The sequence below is a fragment of the Argentina anserina genome, chromosome 7 (assembly GCF_933775445.1).
Source record: "Argentina anserina chromosome 7, drPotAnse1.1, whole genome shotgun sequence".
Lineage (NCBI taxonomy): Eukaryota > Viridiplantae > Streptophyta > Magnoliopsida > Rosales > Rosaceae > Argentina > Argentina anserina.
Genome location: NC_065878.1, coordinates 13,466,057 through 13,491,778, shown reverse-complemented (window position 1 = coordinate 13,491,778; position 25,722 = coordinate 13,466,057). Strand labels below are relative to the sequence as shown.

Below are 25,722 nucleotides of genomic sequence, written 5' to 3'. Positions count from 1 at the left end.
CCACCATCTATGGCGGCAACGCAATGCCCAATTCCTTTTTGAGTGGCGTCATGTTCTCTTCTTAGGACATTGAACCTTGCAAGCATATTTGCAGCTAATATATGTGATCTAATCACTTTGTGCAATTGTGGGGATCAAGATGAGATACAGTGGGGACAAACCATGACAATTCTTATCGTTCCACTTGAACATTCTTTGTTCTTATCTCCCCCTAACAACGGGAAGACTGTCTCGTCAAAGTGATATTTCACATATCTAGTGAAAAAAGAGATCTCTTGTCAAGGTTGCAATATAGTGGACTATATGGATGCTCGTCTCTAATAAGAACACTTATTCACATTAATTGGCTTTACCATTATGCAATGTGGTGTCGCAACTTGGCACGTAAGTTAATCTAGTTGAGCTCAAGGATTGTAGATTCGTGTGAATCTTGACGAGCTCAAGTATTTCGATCCTTCGATGTTATGGATTGTAATTCCTTTGACAATGATTAAGGTGATAGCCAAAAACTAGTGAGTAATAAGTTGTGTATACAAAAATTACATTACCATAAACGGAAAGATTAGTGTGCATTAGTACTTTAGTCATTTTTCGTGAGACCAAGTGAGTTTGTTACTAGCATAAGTAACATTAGTTTTAGTAGTGAATGGTGTGATGACACATGACTAGCGTGTCGACACAGCAACTAACACTATAAATTATTTAAAGTGTCTGCAAGTTGGTTGAATTAATCCACAAAATTTTCGTTAGATTCAATCCTTGAACATAGTGACAATACATGTCATTTGCATAAGATGATCTCAATCCAAATTTCTTTAAGAGATCGATAAGCTTTGAATGATTAACTTTACATACGTAATCACAATGAATATAAGAAGCAGAATATGGTGTTAGTGCATATACTTATGCATCAAACATTTCATTGTTCCATCTCAGGGGAGCTACGAAATCTGGGGATGAAATTGCATCTTCAATTCCACCATAAAAATAAATTTAAGGATTATTACAGTACTTTGTTTCCTTAGTTCTTGCTTCTATTTTATCAAAAAAATATAATTGTCCTGGTGTAACTCTTTTAATATACTGACACATATAACACGACTTGAGTATCCCAGTAAATCGTGTCAAAGCCCAAATATGTCAAAATCCTGAAGGTTAATTTCTTTTGACGTTGTTGGATTCATTAAGCAATTTCGTATATACTTGCGAAATTGACTTATGAACTTCTCTAATACTCGGTTACATTTGCAGTCATTAGAGATAGTGCAAATGAAGTAAACTGTAATCTCACTTATTCTTTTCACATGGAAAGTCGTCGACATAAATATTTAAAACGTATGAGGGATTGTCTCTTGTTGGCTCTTGTTACATAAAGTGTCAATGAAGTATATAGTTAAGACATGAAAATGGAATATAACCCAAATTCTTTAAAGTAATTTGATAGAATCGTAAAATGATATCTCCATCTCATAATGCATGTACATTTTGAATCCCAAAGGATTATACATTAGCGATCATTATTGATATTATTATTTATATCCACGCATATAGTATTATTATTATTCAGTACTACTACTCTGGGGATCGCATGGTGCATTTCTTTGCATTCAGTTATTCATGTTATACTAATATTTTGTGAAGTTGCTTTACTTTATGCGGTACTTCGCAAAGTCAAAATATTAAAAATCAAACCACGTATATCTCGATTAATATTCAAATATTCTCAATTCATGGAGAAAAATTCATAACCTTGGTTGTATGTCAACAATTTCATCAAGGTCTTGTCCAATTCAAAGGTACTTCAATACCGAACTTTAATAAAATTTTAGGCATATATAATAGCCATTACAATTATATCTTGAAAAATTAGTGGCAGACTATAATCGAAGTCTGAAACATTTTGAATTGACCTAGATTTGTGTCGCTCTTAAAATTGAGGAGCTTTCTCCTTGTAATTTGATATTGAATATACTTTTTCAAATCGCCGTACTCTCATTATTCTATTTTTTTTTGTAAGAGGACGTTTCATATTGCACATGTCATATCCCCTATGCATATTTCAAACGTTACATTGTTATCAATTGTCATTGATCATTTTGTATGAACCTACATGTTCATAATATTTGCCCTTTGCTTTAGGGTTATTACTTCTTTATTATCCATAGTTCGTTCTGAGAAATTTTTTTTTCTGAGAGACATTTATTTGTCATTCAAGATTTTAAGTATGATTCCAAGTTACGTGCAGAAAAACATGTTTGCATAGAGGGGGTTGGTACTCAAATTCTTTAGAGTAAAATATATGTTGTGTTGGTTTGACCAGCTGTAGATAGAGTGCGAGACTTATTAGTTTCACAGTCTAAAATTCTAAATAGACTTACACGAAAATTAAACATACGAAGATACATTATTACCACTTTTGAGCTTTATGAAGTTGCTTTTTTCACAGTAAAAATATATAATTTAATTAATTTCTAAGAAATACAAAACGGATTGCAAGACTAAGAATTGTAATGGTCGTATTTTTCGATGCTTCATGAAAATTCTTTATCACAAGAATATGTTTGTCCTCTCTTTGTTTTTGAATTATAAAATTATCATGAAATTTCGTTATATGGCAATGCTCATATAATATGCTAAATAACATAATTATAAAAATTATATAAACATAGCATATGCAACAAATAAAGCATATCATTTAACATGGTTAAGTAATTTACAAAACTTAGGCAATTATCGTATTCATGATACATGCCAATAACCATGTATAAATATATAATGCTTAAAAATTTAAATCATAGCATCACGATTTAATGACATGCTAAGTAATTAAATTATGATAAAAAGTATAGAATATAACATGAATAATATTTAGAGATTACTTTGCTCCCATAACATATATAATTTCATTTATATGAATGAAAGTTAATAAAAATGGCAATACTAATTTAGATCTTACTTGTTAGTTTATCAAATAAACTGCATATTAAGCGATTCTTGATCTCATGATTCCATGTCGCTCGTCACGTTATTAATAAATCACATACAGAAACAACAATATTTATATGATTAGTCACTTTTAATCATTATAAATTGAATTTACTTAACCATAAAAAGTTTATATTACTGTAAAATAGTAAATTATAAATAGTAAACTAAGATTAATTATCCGGTAATTTCGGGAATTACTTCTAATTTTCTTTTACCAGAATAGGTAAATTTCATTTTACCATGGGAAAAATCTATTTTCATGGGTCGGGCACAGCGGATCCAGGTTGGGAGTGGTAGGTCGAGGTCTACTATTGCAAATCTGTACAAGACGTCGTCGGCGCGCCGGAAGAGACATCGGAACCAATCTGATCGAAATGAAGCCACATCGGTGATCTGCAGTGAATAAAGGCGATGGCGGAGAAGGCTGGGGTCGCCGGATCCGTAGACGTCAATCGTGGGTCGGTCGAAAAAGACGTAAAGGCTAGTTTTCGATTGAGGGGTGACGTCGTTGTAGCACGCCGATCAGGAATGTGAAGCGTCGGTGGAGAGGATTGGGTTGCCGATCTAGGTCGTGTCGTCGCCGATCGGGGGTTTGTTGCAACAGATGTCCGGATCTGGGATTGTCGGTCTAGACGCCGCAGACGTGGAGGCTTGTCGTGCATTGCTAGGCCTTCGTCGCTAGATTTGCCGTTGTTCTGGGTTGGACGACCATGGCCGCTTGGTGACGTCAGTGTTGCAGCGTCGCCGGTGAAATTGCAAGTCGGAGAGGATGGGTTTCCAGTTCGAATTTCTGGGTGCCCTTAGACAAAAAACTAGTTCTGCCTTTTTTGCCTTCTTCTGCACATTTTTTTAAGTGTAATTTTTCTAGGGGGGTTTAGACCTCTCTTTTTCTTCTCTTTGCCTGAAAACTCAAAATCAAAGCAACGTGTTGATAACGTGTTATAGGGAAAATGGAATTGGTTCTACTCATCTCATTGATAATCCCCTTTATATATGGGTCAAGATTACAATAGAAGTAAATGGTAATTACAATAGTAATTAAGGCTACATAAGGGTGATTGATCTGTTACATCCGTTGACCATAAACGTCATTAACTCATTTTTTATTTGTTTTAACGAATGCACACTAATAGTGTTTTTTCTTCAAAAGATTTGAAAATATAGCTTATTAGTAGATTTAAGAAATTGAAACAAATGAATGAAACATGTATACAACAAGCTTGGAATTCTCTCTCATAATCTACAAAAGGTGGAGTAGTGTTTCTATTAGGGGTGGGCATAAAAAACGGAAATCCCGATCCCGTCCCGAAATTCATAGGGACAGGACGGGACGGAGGTCTAAAAACGTCTGTCCCGTCCCGATCCCGTCCCGTTTCATAATAGTGGGACGGGACGTGGGACGAATAATTTTTATCCCGCTTCGTCCCGTCCCGTCCCACCTTTAATAAAAACTTAATAATTCTTATATATTTGTATTAAAATGAAACTAATTTATGTTCTTAATAACTCCAAAATTATATCAACTCAAATAGTAATGGTAAATTATAATATTTTGAACATAATATGTATTTTTTTTGTTACAATTTCATTATTAAATGTTACTTTGTTAATGAAAAATTAAAAATATAGGTTTTTATTAAATTTCATATGAAGGTGGGATTTGTCCCGTCCCGTTCCGATCCCGTCCCGTTCCAACCGGGATTAATCCCGAGTGGGATGCATTCTTAAAAACCATTGTCCCGTCCCGATCCCGTCCCGATTCAAAAGAGTGGGATGGGACGTGGGATGAGCCCCGTCCCGTCCCGTGCCCACCACTAGTTTCTATTATGAAAATTTGATACTAGCTATATTTAAAAGTTTTTCTCAAAGAAAATGTGAAATAATAATTTTTCAGCAATTTAAATAATGAGAAATCAATGAATTGATTGAATTAGACATGTTGAATGAAATATTTTAAAGAGATGTTAAGATTAAGGAAATCAAAATAATAATAAAAGGCAAAATAGACTTGTAGAAAAAAAATTGAAGTGTAGAAGGAAAAAAAAAATAGGTGTGGGTTTAACTTCAAATAACGCTTTCAATATTAGGTGATTTGGGTCTATCTCTAATTTTATCAATTTGGGTTTATGACGAAAGGTTGCAATATTTGGCAGAGTTACGTGATTGGTGAATTTGCTACTTGCCATTTTAATTCGAACTTTATTGTTTGGCAATTGTGTTCCTCATCAATAGCTACATATCGTCTCACTGTGAAATTTACACTTTAGCCAGTAAAATGACTAAAAGAGTAAGATCTCTCTCTCTCTCTCTAACCAAAACCGAATATTTTTCTCTGCTGTAAACTGGAATATTACTCTAATTGATGCCTACTTGACTTTCATATTCCGTTGTCTTTGTCTTGAAAGTGGCAAGTCGGAGCTGCCATGGAGCTTTCAAATTGCCTGCGTAAGAAACAAAGAAAGAACCCAGAATTTGGGGAACGATGAAAAGAAAGAAGAGCGTTTGCGTGGCCTGGACGTGACGCTGTTGCCTGTGTCGATTGTCGGCTGCCTCTGCCCTTTGTTTAACCTTATGTCGTTGTCTTTTTCATCCTCTCTCTCGTCCTTTTCCCTAACAACACTCACTACTTTTCTCCCTTCCATTTAAAATTCCATGAGCTACAAGAACAAGGTTACAAATGAATCCTATGAGCTTTAACAAGCTACAACACATGGTTACAAATATATATATATATATGTCATTTCAGGTGCGGACGTCCGCACCGTGCGTATTCGCCGAATCCGGCGATGACAGACTGCAATAGCGCGGCGGAACAGTACTGCCGCTCTACCCACCTCCTGGCGATCTCGTCTGTGCCGGCCGGAGCTCTATCGACGACCCACGGTGGCCGGAATCTGGAAAAATCAAGTTTCTGGACAGATTCGGGCGATTTCGCAATTCCGACCGCCGTGGGTCGCCAATGAAGTTCCGACCGGCACAGACGAGACCGCCGAGAGGTGGGAAGTGCGACTGTCGTGTCTGCCCCGCCGTTGCAGCCTACCATCACCGGAATCAGCGAATCCGTACCTTATGTAAGGTACAAACGTCCACACCTGAAAATTCTCTTCTATATATATTTCCATTATCGCTAGAGTATAAATTTAGTGCCTTTGATTTCTCGTTTCAATGTTGTAAATAAAATCTAACCTCTGTATAAAGAAAGTCTTGAATCAAGCTGTTGGACCAATCTTTCTTTGGTAAACTGCTCATGAGATTATGTTTCAAGTTAAAATAGACTTTCTTACATAGTTGTAAAGACAATATTGGTCGTCTATAGGCATATAGGTATATAGAACTAAATTAAAAATTAAAACGCAAGAAAAGTATAATTGAAATTTCATATTACCATATAGTGTACTTGATAAGAACAACAGTTACTAGCATAGTTGCTGATAAAGACCAATAGCAAACTAATATTACTCAATCAATTTAAAGTTTTATTCATATATCACTTAAAATAACGAAACCCACATCATTACTGTAGTTTTCATCTACTCAGCCACATAAGACGATAAAATATATACCACTAGCATAACTCAAAACTAGTTCCCTCTCATGTTTCTCATATACTCCTCCTCGAAAGTTCGACTCAAATTAACTCGAACAGAAGTCATACGTATAAGGAGGTTGCTGGTTCTTTTGTGGTGGCGGTGGGCACGTACGTACTTCATATGTTGAGTATCCCTTGGACTTTGGGGTTGAAATATCCTTATCTTCCGTCGTCGACCACCAGTTGTTGCCTTCTTGTGACATATTGAGAAGCTCCGGTTGCTTAATCAATAATCTCTACTAGTTAGAGCAAATTGTTGGAGAATAATTTGTGAAGAATAGCTATGGTCAGAGCCTCTAAATATAAGGATTCTGGACTAGTTAATCAGTCTTCCAATAAATCCAGAAGGACTCCTAATGAAGCTAAGAGAAATCTTTTCCCAAACAAACCAGGCAATAAAAGATGTAATACTAATGAACTTATATTACACTGTCTTGCTCAAATTACATACAACAATCATCTCTATATATACATGTATAAAGATTGCTTCACTCCTCTTGGTGCTCCACTATCATGGTGCTCCAATACCGTTAGTGCTCATACTCCCCCTCAAGTTGGCGCATACATATCAACCATGCCCAACTTGCCAAGTGAGTCATAAAAATTTTTTTTAGATATTCCTTTTGTGAGCATATCGGCAAGTTGTTCTTCTGTAGGAATAAAAGGAAAACTAATAATCTTCGCATCTAGTTTTTCCTTTATAAAGTGACGATCAACCTCCACATGTTTTGTACGATCATGTTGCACAGGATTCTGTGAAATATCAATAGCTGTTTTGTTGTCACAGTACAGCTGCATTGCACATTTAGGCTTAATACCCAAATCTTGTAGCAAGTTTCTAAGCCATAACAATTCACATACCCCATGAGCCATACCTCTGTACTCTGCTTCAGCACTAGATCGAGCTACCACCTTTTGTTTCTTACTCTTCCATGTAACAAGGTTACCCCCAACAAAGGTAAAGTACCCTGATGTGGATCTCCGATCTGTAATATTTCCAGCCCAGTCTGCATCTGTGAAGCCACAAACCTCAAAGATATTTTTGTGTTTAGAAAACATTACTCCTCTTCCTGGGGCTGACTTCAAGTACCTCAAAATCCTTACAACAACATCCATGTGGTCCACGCTGGGATTATGCATGAACTGACTCACTACACTTACTGCATATGTAACATCTGGTCTGGTATGTGATAAATAAATCAGGCGTCCAACTAGCCTCTGGTACCGAGTTTTTTCAGTCGGTACTTGATCTGGATACTCTGCTAACCGATGGTTTTGCTCAATAGGAGTATCAATGGGAGTGCAATCCAGCATACCGGTCTCTGTTAGTAGATCAAGGATGTACTTCCTCTGACACAGATAAATACCATCACTTCCCCGGGCTATCTCAATGCCCAAGAAGTACTTGAGTGTACCTAAGTCTTTCATCTCAAATTCTGTGGCTAGCTGTTTCTGTAATCTATCCACCTCAACAGTATCATTTCCAGTAACTACCATATCATCAACATATATAATTAGGGTTGTTACCTTCCCTTGCTGATGTCTGAGAAATAGTGTGTGGTCTGAATTACTCTGTATGTAGCCAATTCTCCTCATGAATTGTGAGAATCTTCCAAATCAGGCACGAGGTGACTATTTAAGACGATACAAAGATTTTTCTCAATCTGCATACATAGTTACTTGGAGAAGCGGCCGCATATCCCGGCGGAAGACACTTCTTCTGTAAGTTCTCTAGAAGGAACGCATTTTTAACATCAAACTGTCTGAGTGGCCAGTTTAAGTTAGCAGCACAAGAGAGCAATACCCAAATAGTGTTCATCTTTGCAACAGGTGCAAATGTCTCATCATAGTCTATGCCATATGTCTGGGTGAACCCTTTTGCTACTAGGCGTGCTTTATACCGGCTCACTGACCCATCTGGATTATGCTTTACTGTAAACACCCAACGATATCCCACAGTCTTCTTGCCATGTGGTGGTGATACAAGCTCCCAAGTATTGTTCTTTTGTAATGCTTCCATCTCTTCCTCCATTGCTTTTCTCCATTTTGGATCTCTCAATGCATCCTGCACTATGTTAGGTACTGATACAGTAGATATTTGATTCACAAATGATTCATATGACTTAGACAATCTTTTGGTAGACATAAAGTTTGCCACAGGATACTTAGCTTTCGCCTGAATGGTAGGTTCATATTTTTTTGTTGGCTAACCCCGAGTAGACCTATTTGGCAAGACATATTGTCTACTATTAGCATCACTAGTATTAGTCCCAATAGAATGACTAACCTTGTATGAGTGATCTTCCGTACCAGGAGAGTTTTGGTCAGTAGTATGAGGGGCAGTTGTGTTGTCATCTTCTGGTGCTTGAATCGCTGGAGTGACTATATCGGAATCACTCGGTGGTGCTTGTATAACGGACATATCGGTAATCTCAATTGGTCTGGTCATCATATCTACTGGCTTATTTGTCTCCCCATCTCCATGATACAGCTCTTCGAAGTATGGATTCTCCCCCTGAAGAGTAGTATCGGAAGAGGGAAAATAACTCATATCCTCAAAGAAAGTGACATCCATAGTGACATAGTACTTCTTGGTAGGTGGATGATAGCACCGGTACCCTTTCTGATGTCCTCCACACCCAACAAACACACATTTAACGGCCCGAGCATCTAACTTAGATCTCTGATGTTTGGGAAGATGGACAAAAATAACACAACCGAAAACACGGGCAGGAAGATTATGAAAAGAAGGTAAGGAGATATGAGATGCAAGTACCTCATTTGGAACTTTTCCCTGAAGAACACGAGAGGGAAGACGATTAATGAGGTGGGCATAAGTGAGGACAGCATCACCCCAAAGGTATTTGGGCATATGGGCACTAAAAAGAATACACCGAGTCATGTCAAGTAAATGACGATTTTTCCTTTCAGAAACTCCATTCTGCTCAGGGGTATAAGGACACGCTGTTTGATGAACAATCCCATGTGTGTTAAGGAACTCCCAAAAAACATGATTCACATATTCCCCCCCCCCCCCATTATCAGAACGAAGAATTCAAACTGTGGCATTATATTGTGTTTTAACAGTGGCATAGAAAGTTTGGAAAGCGGGAAAAACTTCATTTTTTGTTTTGAGGAGAACAATCCATGAAAGACGGGTGCAATCATCAATAAATGACACATAATATCGCATCCCGGACACAGTAGATTCTTGGGAGGGTCCCCAAACATGAGAATGAATTAATTCGAAAGGAAGAAGATGTTTATTAGAAGTACTACGGGAATAAGTAGATCGATGACTCTTACCCAAAACACATGTCTCACAATGTAAAAGGGACTCATCCACACTAAGAAACAAAGTAGGCATAGATGATTTCATAACACTAAAAGAGGGATGCCCTAAGCGACGATGCCATAACCAAACTTCACTTAACTTGTCAGAAGTGGAGATTAAAGCGGAACGAGATGGTGCCCCTGGTTTCGCCCCCGCATATGTCTGATCCAGATGAAACAACCGGCCCCTCAGATACCCCCGACCAATTAACTCTCCGGTGAGAAGATCTTGAAAAATCACATACATAGGAAAAAATGTCACAAAGCACTTAGCGTCAGCGTTTAATTGGGGAACAGAGATCAAATGATGAGATAAGGCAGGAACATATAGCACATTTTGAAGCTCTATTGTGGGAGTAATACGAACCGACCCTTTTCCTAATACGGGAAATGTCTCACCATTAGCATTAGTAACATAGGGTACTGGTGGAGGAGACAATACGGTAAAATAAGATTTGTCATAAGTCATATGATCAGACGCACCCGAATCAATAATCCAAGTATCAAAACTAATTAAGTGAGAAATATTTAAAGCCATACCAATTTTTCTACGACCAGCAATGGAGGCAGTAGGGTTTGCTCCGCCTGCGGTATGATGATCGTGTCCAACCACACCATAGATATCGGGTTCCTGGACTAGTTGAATAGTTGTTTTCGCCTTGGGATGATGATGGGGCCTCTTAGGCCGAAGATGTGGATACAGCTTCCAACAGGTTGCGCGAGCATGGTTAGTATCATGACAATAAGAACAAGGAGGGCGTGGCTGATTCCCGAAACCTGGTGGTGGTCCTCGTTGAAGTGGAGATGAAGTGGCCTGCTGAAGAGGTGGTGCGGAAGATCTAGCACGGATAGTAAGGCTGGAAACTTCAACTTGTGCCTGATGAAGGCTTTCCTGGTGAGATTCATCCTTACGGATATATGTGAAAGCTGTAATTAAGCTAGGAGGTTCGGTTTGACGGAGCAATTCCCCTTTCGCACTGTTATGTTTAGTATCAAGACCTTTCAGGAAATGGTGAACTCGCTCAAGCTCCTTCTCACGTTGGTACCAAGCAATATCCTCCTGATGTTTGATCAGGCAAGGACGTTTCATATCAATCTCAGCCCAAATATTTCTTAGTTTGGTGAAATATTGCGCCACCGGTTGCCCATCCTGTTGCATCGCCAAGGCGGTGCACATTAACTCATGAACCTGTATGAAATCAGAGTCATTAGTATATAAGCCTTCAAGTGTCAGCCATATTGCTTGCGCAGTGTCACATGCCTCCACCAGATCAATTATCTCGTCATTCATAGCTTTCCACAAGACGGACATCACAAGACCATCATCATCGTCCCACTTAGTGTAGGCAATAATATCATCTTTGCTAGGAGCAGGAGTGGCTCCGGTTACATGCCTCATCTTGTGTATACCTCGAAGATGAGTCGCCATAAGTCTCTTCCATTTACGGAAATTAGTTCCATTAAGTTTAGTACCCCCAAAGGACCCACTGTCAGAACTCTTGACAGATACTTCAAATTTCGGAACATCAGCTTCGTCTCCAGAACCCATTGAAAGAAAGGAATTCAAAAAATCAGGAATTATACAGCGGAAGTACCCAAAAAAAAGGATATAAATCTGTCTTGGGTGCACGTACACTGTCAGTGAACCTACACTGACACAAGACAACCAATTCTGGGCTGGGTCGGAACCGGGCCGGGTCGGATGCAGGCCGGGTCTGATCCGGGTCGGGTCTGATCCGGGTCGGATGCGGGCTGGGTTAGATGCAGGCCGGGTCGGATGTGGGTCAAAAAAATGCAGTTTCGGAGACGACGATTTTCAGCGGCGGAGCGTGGGAGCTTGCGGCATCGCTGTTCTACTCGCAGTGGTGCGACGTGCTTGAGGCGATCGTCTAGCTCTGGGAGGCGAAACCTGACGGACGAGAGTACCGGATCGGCGAGGAGAGCTTGAAGGTACTGTTCACCGGGTGAATCAAGCAGTGGATCGACGGCGGCGAGGTGCAGCGGAGTCTGGCGAGGGGGTAGCGAGTCCGCCGGAACGTGGTGTCGCGATTCCGGGTATAGGTGGAGGAGAAGCTTGCCGGGTCGGGTATGTCACGGCCCGGGTAAGTTCCGAGCTGGGAAAGGAGGTCCGTCTTCTTGGCCAAGTCCTTGTGTATCACCCTGGACGTGGATCTCAAGGAGGTCGTCAGCTCCGGTGGATGATTTTTCAGTCGTGACAGTGCCCCACACCTTGAGGAGCTGAAAAAACAGAAGCTCCGAGCTAGCTGCCGGAGAAGGAAAGAAGGAAAAAATTCCCAGAAAAACAGAGCAAGATGCTCTGATACCAAATGAACTTATATTACACTGTCTTGCTCAAATTACATACAACAATCATCTCTATATATACATGTATAAAGATTGCTTCACTCCTCTTGGTGCTCCACTATCATGGTGCTCCAATACCGTTTAGTGCTCATAATACTAGTGATCATATCGGTCTTCCTTTAAGTTTGAAAGGAATCCAAATGAAGCTAAGAAAATCTTTTCCCAAACTATGGCCTCGCCTACCAAAATCTAATGTCAACACTCAACTGTAACAAACAAGAAATTTTTTTAATATATTAATACTGTAACTTCAGGTCTGCCGTTTGTTTAACTGGTTTTTACTTTTCCTGATTGGCATATAGTACCAAAATATGCAACGAGTGTTGTTGGTTTCAGGCTGGATCTTGGTAGCTTCAAGCATGTCGAAACATGTCTGCCAGTTCCTAGTTGGTAGCATAAAATGAAGTACTAACAACTAACATACTTCTATTATAAAACCGCAAATGGTGGAAGTTCAAACTTCAAAGACTTTGAATCCATCTAACACTAATTCCAGGGTGAACTTCAATACAAATATTAGAAGGAAACCCCAAGGATCCCCAGTGCCAAAGTGCCAAAGGAGCTCATTCTATCTCAGAAAAATCTTTAAAAGAGACTTCTTTGACAGTGCCATTAAAAAAAGAGCCTTCCAAGAAAGAAAACAGACTACTAATTTCTTAATCACTGATATTCACACCAAACTAGGTTCTCTGAGAATTTAAACTCCTAACAAATGAATGGAGTATAAACAAAACAGAAGGCTCCATAAACCATATCATTGGCAACTTAATAAACTTTGAATTTACCACTTCAATATAGTTTCAGACCCCAAAGACAAAAAGCACTAAGCACGCTGATGTTCAAATTCACCATGTATCTGAATACATAGACAATAAGGGGAATAATCAAACTTAACAATGTCAACTACAACAGATGAGTCATTTCCCACAACAGAAGTACAAATGAGAGAAGACCAGCTCAGCTAACTGCTGCTGGTTCTCAGGATCAAGATCTTTCCCGCGCTGGGGGCGAACGGCTGCATAATAACAACAAAAGTATATTCAAAACAGAGGCACAGATGATTATTTTGACGTAAAAATACAACAATAACAAAGCAAATGTACATCCTGGATAAATAGATTGCAACATGATGGGATCCAGGAGCTCAAACTTAATTCATTATTTTTTCTTCCCCTAATGTTACAAAGCATTCTTCCACAACCTAACCCCCTCCACAAAATAAAAAGAGTTCAGGTCTGTGTCAAACCTGTCATATCTATCATTGACCGGGCTTGCAGCTCGCTCATAATCAGGGCTCCTTCTTGGAGCTCTTTCATACTCGGGACTTCTTGGTTCAGCTCTAGAACTCTGACGGGAACCATGGCCATAATCCGGACTACCCCTATCCCTGCGGTATGGACTTGGAGATCTCCCACGATCGTTGTTTCTTCTCCTCTCAGGAGATGTATCACGGCCCCTTCTATCAGGACTGTGGCCATTTCTTTTATCATCGTCATCACGAACAGCATATTCTACTGATATAATCCGATCCATGAACTTGCTGTGAACCGGGCGACAAACTATGGTTAATATAAAAAAACATATCACAAATAAATGGGATAACTTTCAACAAAGTGGTGTTCAAATAATAAATAAAGAAAAAAATGAATAAAGTCATTGATAATTGTCTAATACATGCACTGCAAGTTGCCCCTTCTTCAAAATTCAATTTCAAACGGGTGAAAACATAGAGCATGTGAACAAATCAATAAGACCTTTTGGCGCTTTGATAGAAACGAAATGTTTGGATATAACCCAAAAAAAGCACATAAATTTACCTCATAAGTACCCAAAAAAACTTGAAACTGAATCATATACTCTAAAACTCTTATGAAGAAAATTCAAACAAGCAGCAGGGAGTTTCCAAAGGCAAAGATCTCTGAATTCATAACTTAAGCAAACGACGAAGCAGATCTTGTCAAGAAAATAGAACCTTGAATTTGTTGCATCCAATGCCTTGGTAGCATCCTCCTGCAATTCATATTGAATGAATGCGAAATTCCTTCTAATCCTTATGTTCATTATTTTCCCATATAGATCAAAGTGCTTCTCAAGATCCCTTGTCCTGGTATGAATAGGATCAAAGTTGATAACAAACAGGGTTTTCGAGGGCTTCGTGTTCGCTGGAGGTTTTTTTGAATCATCAGTTCTCCTACTCCCACGTTCATGCTACAACCAGAATATAGACAGATAGGTTAGTGCAAAATAGAGATAAAATAATGTAAGTGTCTGAAACATCGTTATCATGTTATTGAATGTGCAATACAAAAATTATATAATTCGACACAAGTAGAAACACGAAAGAGATGGAAACATGTGCATCCTTTTGTGATGCTTTGACCAAAACAATCGTAATAATATACAAATGAGGTGAATTTTCACAAACAAGTAAAGCATAACACTTGCATCTGGTAATTCTTAATATGGGTTTGGCATGCTACTGAACACATCATAAAGTAATTAACAACTGTGTAAAAGACCACGAACATTACCTTGGTCCACTCGATACGAAGACAGCGTCCCTTCCTACCAAATTCTGTCCTGTCAAGCTTGCGGATCGCATACTCAGCATCTCGCTCATCATCCATATAGACAAAGGCAAATCCTATTTACACCAATTCAGATAGAAACCACCCTATTAAAACCAACATGCTATGTAAACAAAGCAACTGCAATTAACTTAACAAATCAAATTATTCTATGCAATTATTCAGTTAAGTCTAAAACGTGAAGAAATTTCGACTTCTCAAAACTAATAAAATATGTACATACGAAAACATCTGTTAGGAAGTAACACAAAACCTGCCATTGGATGCGATATCATCATGGAATATATGATTGAACATGTCGGTAATTGAACACGGAGGAAAAGTCATGGGGAAAGAAAAAGCAATGGTCTGAGGGAAAGTAGGATGGCAGGGCTAGGACTGATCATATTAACTTCTCGAAAAATAAACTGAACCGTGGCACATGCTACAAAAGAAATGCAGACAAGCAGATCCATCCAAGAGCATGGACATTCCAAGTAATCCTGCGCCAAAGAAAGTGTTGAGTACGGCGTTTACACTTCAATAGTAAGTTACCTGCTTCTCTGAAAATACCGTGTACACCATTCAAATAATGATTCAAGGAATGATACATTGACCCTTTTGAATAACAGCTAAATTCTTTCGTTAGGAAATATGCCTTTAATATTATATATCCAATATCCTGATGAAAGAGTGCAAGTCCATTAATATGAAGGAGATCCACAGGACATGGATATCACTTCATCGCACATACCTGTCACTATACTTTTCCATTAACAGAAATAGGGGTACTTTTAATCGCCAATATCTTGAGAAGAAAATGATAAAAAGGTTATGAAACACAACTAGACCATGCATTTGCTGATATACAATAATGATCAAAGAGGTATATCATAAATGCATCATTTTTCACTGGTTATAAACCAGAGATGTTCTTTCCTAGACTCGTATCCAGTAACCCCACCTTGCCGCATATCATTCAGAAATATACTCTGATTAAATATCGGCCACATAGCAGAATATAATAATTGTTAACGTCGTCAATTCTGTAGGAGGAGAAAAGTCCCTACTAAATTACTCTGTGGCAGTAGAATCATCTGTCACATATTATTATACCACTATACCCATCAAACTTACCCCTATCATTTATCTCATAAGGATAATTATGGTGCTCATACATCAATCCACATTACTCCGTACAGAACACACCCAAGCAGGATAATTCAGTCTCTTGCACTTCAGAGATATCAGTGGATTCAGCGCATACAGAAAATTTCCAAACAATGCACACCCAACAAACTCAAACAGAAAAAACAAATGTAAACGAACAAGCCAACACACAGCTGTCAATAAACTAGCCTTTTCTATACACCAATTCCAGGTAGTAATAGCAAAAACTAAAATCTTGAATAACAACAGTAGTTTACCAGATTTCACATCCACCCTATCGACCTTCCCATACTTGTTGAAGAGGCGCTCCACATCCGATTGCCTTGCATCAAAATCCAAGTTGCCACAGAATATAGGCTTCATTTTCTTCAAGCTCCAATATTTTTACGCCCTGCCAGATTGAAAACCAACATAATTAAGTAAACACAAGAACTCAGGTGAGCTCTATAATCCCATATGTACCAAAATAAAGTAAGTCTTACTTTAGCAGTGATCTGGTTAAGAAATTATGAAGCTCAATTGCATAAAAACTGAATCTGATTAAGGATCACAATTATCATGAAGCAAATTAAACTGAAAGGTTGGTTCTTTATTGACAACAGGTAGTAGCTTCAAGTTAGAGAAATTAAAGATCTGAGCTTTACTACCTTTGGAGTACTTACAGGGAGAGCTGAGAGGAATCCTAGTTGAGCTGTTGAAATGCTTTGAAAGCTCCAAAGACAAACTCGAAGTCCTCGAATACTCGTCTGCTTGAGTTCTAACTGAAGAAAGTACATCATACGGCGCCTTGTGAGTTCTCTAAAGTAAACCCTAATTTTGGAACTTTACGCCCACTTGTTTATGACGTCATTATATCTAGATATTTTGGTCTCAGAAAGTAAATTCAGACTGAGTATCAAAAACATTTTTTGCAAGTATTGTCCAGTTGGGTTAATTTAACGACTGTTAACAGTAAAAATCTACTGTTGAGATTGACACCTGTATTTTTTTATAAATTAAATTGAGTATTAATTAAGGTGGCATTCAATAACGTTTCATACCTGTATTTTCATTTAAAAAATGAAAATAGAATGAAATCTTGTTCATTAGAATATTTCTCAAAACATAGAAAAAAATTGAAAATATTTTCAACTTTTACAAAGAAGTGAAATCTTCAATTTGATGTTTTCACTTTTACATTTTTTATTTTCATTTTTAAAACTTCTTTTTAAAAAAAATGTGTTCAGAAACCTGTTCAGTAACGGTCTTTTTAGCATATTTGAACTTTTAGATTAGTTGTAAACATGTACAAGAAAAGAGAACCGAGTTACAAAGATAAGTCTAACAAAAATTTGATTGATTATTTTGATGTTGAGTGTAGTACATGATTTGATGAGTTTGATTAACGACGGCCTTTGGTTTGTTTTCTAATTTAAGTTTAGTCGAGTTCGTGTGGAAGAGAGTGTGAGTGCGATTGAGCGTAATTGAATGAGGAAATCACTGCATGATTTCCTCCGTGATTTGTGGAGAGGAGGGGTATAATCTGGCTATATATAGATCATCAATTATATGTAATATTCATCAATAAACACTAATCTTCTTGGTATCAGAGCAAAAATCGGCTCTGTCTTTTTTTCTGTGTTTCTTTTCGAGCAGACGGGTCCTCCGCCGAAGCCGAGCTCGACCGGAGCAGCAGAGACCTCGCCGGCCACCGTCCAGCGAGCTCTTTCCTTCCGGCAGCGAGCTCCTTCCCTTCCGGCAGCGAGCTTGTCTTCTTCTCCTTCCCGGCCCTTCCGGCAGCGAGTTCCTTCCCTTCCGGCAGCGAGTTCTCGTCCAACAAGTTTCTCCGGCGCAGACCTCACCGGCCGCCGTCTTCAGTGACTAGACCTCACCGGCCGCAGACCTCACCGCCGTCTTCATTCCGCGTCGCCACTCTCGGTAGAGCTTCCGATTCCAAGACCGACCCGACTCTAATACCTCCTCTCGGTGGAGCTCCCTTCCAAGACCCGACCCGGATTTTTGAGCCCAACATTCAACACCCGGCCCAGCCCAGTGTCCGGCCTAGCCCAGCTTCACTCGATCCGACCCGGTCCATCTTCGACCCGACCCGGTCCATCTTCTGCCCGACCCTACCGGTCCAGATTTGTTGTCTTGTTTGTCAGTGCAGGTTCACTGACAGTGCACGTACACCCAAGGCAGGTTCATATCCATTTTTTGGTGCTTCTGCTGTATAACTTCTGATTTGTCAAATAATGTTCACCCCTACCGCATCCATCGCTGGTCATGGTAAAATTGGTATGACTTTAAATATTTCTCAATTTGTTGGCTTTGATACATGGATTATTGATTCTGGTGCGTCTGATCATATGACTTATGACAAATCTTATTTTACCATATTGTCTCCTTCACCTGTACCCTATGTTACTGATGCTAATGGTGAGGCATTCCCCGTCTTAGGAAAAGGTTCTGTTCGCATTACTCCCACTATAGAGCTTCACAATGTGCTCTATGTCCCTGCTTTATCTCATCATTTGATATCTGTTCCCCAATTAAACGCTGACGCTAACTGTTCTGTGACATTTTTTCCTATGTATGTGATATTTCAGGATCTTCTCACCGGAGAGTTAATTGGTCGGGTGTATCTGAGGGGCCGGTTGTTTCATCTGGATCAGACATATGCGGGGGAGAAACCAGGGTCACAATCTCGGACCGCTTTAATCTCCACTTCTGATAAGCTAAGTGAAATTTGGTTATGGCACCGTCGCTTAGGGCATCCATCTTTTAGTGTTATGAAAAAATCTATGCCTACTTTGTGTTTTAGTGTGGATGAGTCTTCTTTACATTGTGAAACATGTGTTTTGGGCAAGAGTCATCGGTCTACCTATTCCCTTAGTAAATCTAATAAAAGTACTCTTCCTTTTGAATTAATTTATTCTGATGTTTGGGGACCTTCCAAAGAGTCTACTGTGTCAGGAATGCGGCACTATGTGTCATTTATTGATGATTGCACCCGTCTTTCGTGGATTGTTCTTCTTAAAACTAAAAATGAGGTTTTCCCGGCTTTTCAAGCCTTCTATAGCACTGTGCAAACACAATATAATGCCACAATTAGAGTTCTTCATTCTGATAATGGGGGGGGGAATATGTGAATCATGTCTTTCAGGAGTTCTTTAACTCACACGGAATTGTTCATCAAACAACGTGTCCTTACACACCTAAGCAGAATGGCGTTTCTGAAAGGAAAAATCGTCATCTACTTGAAATGGCTCGGTGTATTCTTTTTAGTGCCCATATGCCTAAGTATCTTTGGGGTGATGTTGTCATCACTTCCGCCCACCTCATTAATCGTCTTCCTTCTCGTGTCCTTCAGGGCAAAGTTCCATATGAGGTACTTGCATCGCATGTCTCCTTACCATCTTTTCATAATCTTCCTGCCCGTGTTTTCGGTTGTGTTGCTTTTGTCCATCTTCCAAAACATCAGCGGTCTAAATTGGATGCCCGGGCAGTTAAATGTGTGTTTGTTAGATATGGAGGCCATCAAAAAGGGTACCGGTGCTATCATCCACTACCAAGCAGTATTATGTCACTATGGATGTTACTTTCTTTGAGGACATGAGTTATTTTGCCCCTTCTGATACTGCTCGTCAGGGGGAGAATTCATATTTTGAAGAGCTGTATCCTGGAGAGGGGGAGACAAGTAAGCCAGTAGATATGGTGATAGGTTCAATTGAGATTACCAATGTAGCAGCTACACAGGCGCCACCGGATGATTCCGGCGGTATAGTCACTCCAGAGATTCAGGAACCAGCAGATGAAAACACAACTGCCCTTCATATCTCCCATATTACTGTTTCTACACCTGACCAATGCTCTCCTTGTACAGAAGATCACTCACCTGAGGTTAGTCATTCTATTAGAGTTAATAGTAGACAATATGTTTTGCCAAATAGGTCTACTCGGGGTCAACCAACAAAAAGATATGAACCTACCCTTCAGACTACAGCCAAGTATCCGGTAGTGAATTTTATATCTACCAAAAGATTATCTAAGTCATATGAGTCATTTGTGAATCAAATATCTACTGTATCAGTACCTAACAAAGTGCAGGATGCATTGGGAGATCCAAAATGGAGGAAAGCAATGGAGGAAGAGATGGAAACATTACAAAAGAGCAATACTTGGGAGCATGTACCTCCACCATATGGCAAGAAGACAGTAGGATGTCGTTGGGTGTTTACAGTGAAGCATAATCCAGATGGGTCAGTAAGCCGGTATAAAGCACGCTTAGTAGCGAAGGGGTTCACCCAGACATATGGCATAGACTATGATGAGACATTTGCACCTGTTGCAAAGATAAACACTATCCGGGTATTGCTTTCTGTCACTGCTAACTTGACCTGGCCACTTAGGCAGTTTGATGTTAAGAATGCATTCCTTCATGCAGAACTAACGGAGGAAGTATACATGAATCTTCCGCCTGGATATGTGGCCGCTTCTCCAAGTAACTCCATATGCAGATTGAGAAAGTCTTTGTATGGTCTTAAACAGTCACCTCGTGCTTGGTTTGGAAGATTCTCACAATTCATGAGGAAGATTGGCTACAAACAGAGTAATTCAAACCACACGTTATTTCTCAAACATCAACAAGGTAAGGTAACAGCCCTAATTATATATGTTGATGATATGGTAGTTATTGGGAATGATACTGTTGAGGTGGATAGATTACAGAAACAGCTTGCCACAGAGTTTGAGATGAAGGACCTAGGTACACTAAAGTACTTCTTAGGCATTGAAGTAGCCCGGGGTAATGATGGTATCTATCTGTGTCAGAGGAAGTACATCCTTGATCTACTAACAAACACAGGTATGTTGGACTGCACTCCCATTGATACTCCTATCGAGCAGAACCATCGGTTAGCAGAGTATCCAGATCAAGTCCCTACTGACAAACCTCGTTATCAGAGGCTAGTTGGACGTCTGATTTATCTATCACATACCAGACCAGATGTTGCGTATGCAGTAAGTGTAGTAAGTCAGTTCATGCATAATCCCAGCGAGGACCACATGGATGTTGTTGTAAGGATCTTGAGGTACTTGAAGTCAGCTTCAGGGAGAGGAGTAATGTTCTCTAATCACAATAAAATCCTTGAAATTTGTAGCTTCACAGATGCAGACTGGGCTGGAAATATTACAGATCGGAGATCCACATCAGGGTACTTTACCTTTGTTGGGGGTAATCTTGTTACATGGAGGAGTAAGAAACAAAAAGTGGTAGCCCGATCTAGTGCTGAGGCAGAATACAGAGGTATGGCTCAGGGAGTGTGCGAATTGTTATGGCTGAGAAATTTGCTACAAGATTTAGGCATTAAGCCTAAGAGTGCTATGCAGCTGTACTGTGACAACAAAGCGGCTATTGATATTTCACATAACCCTGTGCAACATGATCGTACAAAACATGTGGAAGTTGATCGTCACTTTATAAAGGAGAAGCTAGATACGAAGATCATTAGTTTTTCTTTTGTTCATACAGAAGAGCAACTTGCCGATATTCTTACAAAAAGAGTGTCTAAGAAAGCTTTTTATGACTCACTTAGCAAGTTGGGCATGGTTGATGTATATGCGCCAACTTAAGGGGGAGTGTGAGTGCGATTGAGCGTAATTGAAGGAGGAAATCACTATTTCCTCTGTGATTTGTGGAGAGGAGGAGTATAATCTGGCTATATATAGATCATCAATTGTATGTAATATTCATCAATAAACACTAATCTTCTAAGAGCTCTCTAAATTAATTTCAGTTAAATTTATTGACAACGTTGTTGAGGTCTCCTCAATCAGGACATTAATTTCTTATTGACAAAAACAAATTGAGAGCATTTCTTCTAACCATGTTTTTCGTGAAGCAAATTTTGTTATGGACACTGTCACTTACGTTAGCTGGTAAGAAAAGATTCCAAATATAGCCACTCCAGGTCCCCAGCTCTTAGATCTTCTTGATTGAATTGTCATTGGTTCATTGCTTTAGGGGATGTTCTTTGTGCCTTTCTTCTTCTCCTCATATAAGAAATAAATTCAACTTCTACGCTCTACATCTATTAATATACCATACCTAAACAACGACTTTGTTACAAGTCTGATAAATATTCTAACTATGCAATTTGATCTTGAGATTTGAGTATCAAAGTATATCCTAGCGTCTGCCCTCTGCACGTCCTGTTATAAAACTCAGTGGCATCTCTAACCACTTCACCGCCATCATCACTCTTGCATCTCATCTCATCAACTCCCTCATTTTCTCTTCCATGGCAGACCCAGCACTCCATCCGGAGACTCCCTCCCTCCACAAAACCCAGCCCCTCAAGCAAATCGATATAGACTACACCCCAGACGCCTGCACACACTGCACCGACTCCAACACCATCACAGTCACCTTTGACCACCGCGGCGGCGCACGGTGGCATACCCCTACCCGGTTCCTCTTCGGCACCTTCAACGCCCTCATTCAGTGCCCGTGTGGCAACACCAGCGGCCTCAACTTCAACCTTTATCTTTCCTCCCTAGAAGGTGACAAGTCTCAGGACGAGATCGACTTCGAGTTTCTTGGTAAGGACATGACCATTGTCCAGACCAACTACTACACCGAAGGGGCTGGAAACAAAAAAGAGATCCATAACCTGTTAAACAGCGACAAGCGTGGCCCGTGGACCAACTGTACCGATATTGTCCCAACTTAGCCACCTCACAGGTGTTGGGTTTTAATCACAAAATGCCTCGGTGCAATTGGTTATTATCCACCCACTTATAAGCTTTATTTTCTTTGTCACTTCTTAGATGTGAGATCTCTCCTCTCCAACACGCCCCCCCCCACGTGCAACCTAATTTTTAGGTCTGCACGTGACAGATTAACATCCCACATACTGAGATGAAAGAAACTAAGGTCCAATAACCAACGACACTTAGTGGCCATTCAATCGGAAATCCTCTGATGGCATGACAAAGTGGCACTCAACTCGGGTCCACGAAAGATTGGAGGCGCGACTGGAGAGAGACCCGCTCTGATACCATGTTAAACAGTGACAAGCGTGGCCCGTGGACCAACTATACCGATATTGTCCCAACTTAGCCACCTCACAGGTGTTGGATTTTAATCACAAAAGGCCTCGGTGCAATTGGTTATTATCCACCCACTTATAAGCTTTATTTTCTTTGTCACTTCTTAGATGTGGGATCTCTCCTCTCCAAAATAACCTAGGGTTCAACTGTTCCAAAGGATTTCATGAGTACGTAATCAAGTGGAGGAAGGATGTGATCGAGTGGTTTATAGATGGGAGAATGGTGAGGAGGGTTGAAAGAAAAGAGGGTGAGGGTTTCCCAAACAAGCCTATGTATTTGTATTCGTCGGTTTGGGATGCTAGCTACATTGATAAGGGGAGGTGGACTGGGAAGTACGTTGGGTGCGATGCGCCTTATGTTTGTGTTTATAAGGATATTCATGTCCCTGTTAAGAGTGCTGTGGAGGGTTAAGATCGATCTTTATGGTTTTGTTCGTGAGTTTGAGGTTTAAAGCAGTTGAATAAAACTGTGTTTTTTTTGTTAACGTTGTTGATGGTGTGGAACTGTGGATGTGAATCCACTCCTCAGCTTATGTTTGTGTCATGTTTATTTGTCAAATTGGTAATATGCAGCCGTTTCTACTCTTAGATTTGTGCAACTGTTTTGGATCACAACCTCAGTAGAAAGTGTTTTTGTAAAATTATTTTAACTTATGCTGCTTATTTACTATATACTATTTTTGAGTTAGTCGGTGCACCGTAGCTAAGCCATTGTTCCCAGCTCGCGCGGAAATTACGTTTATGCCCTAAGTTTTCTGTTAATTGCGGACTTGCCATTAGCCTGGGTATAAAATTAAGAGATGGTGTACACGTGTCATAATTTGCCTCTGCTCGCTCGGAGAGGAGTGCCTATGCAGAGCTGGTGAAGGATATAACACCTCGAAAAGGTGACGCAGCGGAGCCTTTCTCGAGTTACAAGGATCAATTGGGCTTTGGTATGCCTAACTCATACACCATATCTTGATTGTTTTATGAAAATTCAATTGGGCTTTTATTTTGCGGAATGAGGAATTTTTTCAATTGATGAAGAGGCAAAAGCTTGTTAGATTTAGTTGTGGATTAGTTCTGTCATTTAGGTGAATACATGATGTAGTGTTAGTTCAGGTTAAAATTGGGTTGTTATCTCGGTCTCGCTGCTTTGGCTCGCCATCGCGAAGCTTCGATAGAAATCTCGGCTGAAGCTTCTCCAGTTGGTTTTGGTATTTCGTCGGCGATCTAGAAAGACATATCGAGGTAAATCAGGTGTCTTCTCATCAACGCAATTGTTTTCAGAAAAGGGGAGCTCTCTATTCTCATCTACGCCAATCATGCTTCAGGGTATCGAGGTTCTTTCTCATGGCCGGAGTCACCCAGAAAATATGATTGAGGAAGTTTTGAGTTTGTTCAGCGGAGTAATTCGGGTTTGAATTGCGAGAGAAGGGGAGGCGTTGTAGAGAGTGCGAGAAAGGAATTAAGAGAAATCGCCATTCAATGTTCTGAAAGCAATTGCAGAGATCTCAAAAGAGGAAAAACATGAGCTGAATAGCCCAATCGACATAGGACAAGTTGATCGACCAGTACGACTGAGGGCTTCCAGTGCTCTCTCTTGATTGGTTAGTAAAGGAGCTTTTGGGTTGTTGCTATTGGTTTTCACTTTTGAGTGTTGTTGCTAGGAATAACTCATATGTATTTTACAGGTACTTGAACCGTTCAATTGACAAAGAGGATAAGAGATGGTTCTCTACGTGGTATGTATAGCTGTGGTTTACTCATATAAACAGCCCATGGCAATACTTGGATATCTATCATATTGTAGACCTCTTCTCTCTTGCTAACCTTCTTATTGTACACCTCAGCTACAAATTGTTGAAATGCCTCTCTGTAAGTATATCAACCTAATCCTCTCCCTTCTTTCCTTTTGCTTGCGGTGCAAAACCCTGGTTGCGCAAGAGATTTGATGTGGGTTCTACCAATAGGAGGAAAGAAGACGTAGAGGAGAGGAAGGAAAAAGGAAAGGCACTTTGGATCAGCTCTTAAGATTTGTGTATTTTCTTTACTTTTCTTCTTATGGATTACAATAAATAGGAATTTTTGTCTTTCATATCCGGGTTATGATTACATAGGCCATTTCACCATTTTTACGTCTGAATTAATTAATGTAGAATTTTCTGTTTTACTCTGAATGCAGATGACGAACAAAGTCAATATTGCATTAAGAAAGTATGTTCACCATGTGTAGATAACATTGATAAAACATCATATGAGGTTTAGTATCATAGCATTTGATTATGTTTTTCCCTCTTTGCTATAACATTTGATTCATATGAGGTTTAGTATCATATGAATCCACAACTTATGAACTTCATGTGAGAAAGGAAAGCAGAGCTGGAGAACACTGCTTGAAGATTTCTAAGAGACTGGAGGAGACTGGACCTCAGCTATGTTAATTGCCGTTAATTGGAGTCAAGTCTCTGTCTAGAAACAACAAAATTGGTTCCATGTATGATGTATCAACATCTTGTAATTGAGAAAGGGTAAGTAATGCTCTCCCATAACAATTGCAGTAGTTAATGTTTAATCTATAAACTGTTTCATTTACCTTTGATAGGGAGAATGTTACTACTAATGATGCAGAACATGGAAC

General features: G+C 39.6%; 2 protein-coding genes across 4 annotated transcripts; one reads left to right on the top strand and one right to left on the bottom strand.

Annotated features, from left to right (window-relative positions):
- Positions 1-13,095: 13,095 nt before the first annotated feature.
- On the bottom strand, positions 13,096-16,804 carry LOC126801518 (serine/arginine-rich splicing factor RS41-like). 3 transcript variants are annotated; one of them, XM_050528894.1, is made up of 6 exons: positions 16,659-16,804; positions 16,269-16,402; positions 14,806-14,918; positions 14,247-14,482; positions 13,521-13,814; positions 13,096-13,289 (listed from the first exon to the last, which is right to left on the bottom strand). In XM_050528894.1, the coding sequence occupies exons 2-6, from the start codon at positions 16,372-16,374 to the stop codon at positions 13,259-13,261; spliced, it is 780 nt and encodes a 259-aa protein (XP_050384851.1). In that variant the 5' UTR covers positions 16,375-16,402; positions 16,659-16,804; the 3' UTR covers positions 13,096-13,258. The 3 variants fall into 3 exon arrangements, with proteins under 3 accessions (XP_050384851.1, XP_050384852.1, XP_050384853.1); XM_050528895.1 differs by having other exon boundaries at positions 16,674-16,798; XM_050528896.1 differs by lacking the exon at positions 16,659-16,804 and adding an exon at positions 15,116-15,344 and having other exon boundaries at positions 16,269-16,404.
- Positions 16,805-22,289: 5,485 nt separating this feature from the next.
- Positions 22,290-23,511, top strand: LOC126803606 (xyloglucan endotransglucosylase/hydrolase protein 4-like). The gene is made up of 2 exons (XM_050531389.1): positions 22,290-22,663; positions 23,208-23,511. Exons 1-2 carry the CDS (start codon positions 22,290-22,292, stop codon positions 23,509-23,511), a joined length of 678 nt encoding a protein of 225 aa, XP_050387346.1.
- Positions 23,512-25,722: the final 2,211 nt, after the last annotated feature.

What these genes read in the sequence shown, in the direction of transcription:
- LOC126801518 (XM_050528894.1), bottom strand. Translation starts at nt 16,374, where the DNA reads ATGAAGCCTATATTCTGTGGCAACTTGGATTTTGATGCAAGGCAATCG. An exon ending in TAGGGTGGATGTGAAATCTG is followed by an intron (nt 14,919 to 16,268) that starts GTAAACTACTGT and finishes TGGTGTAAATAG; the next exon opens with GATTTGCCTTTGTCTATATG. An exon ending in TTGGATGCAACAAATTCAAG is followed by an intron (nt 13,815 to 14,246) that starts GTTCTATTTTCT and finishes CCCGGTTCACAG; the next exon opens with CAAGTTCATGGATCGGATTA.
- LOC126803606 (XM_050531389.1), top strand. Translation starts at nt 22,290, where the DNA reads ATGGCAGACCCAGCACTCCATCCGGAGACTCCCTCCCTCCACAAAACC. An exon ending in AAAAAAGAGATCCATAACCT is followed by an intron (nt 22,664 to 23,207) that starts GTTAAACAGCGA and finishes GTCACTTCTTAG; the next exon opens with ATGTGGGATCTCTCCTCTCC.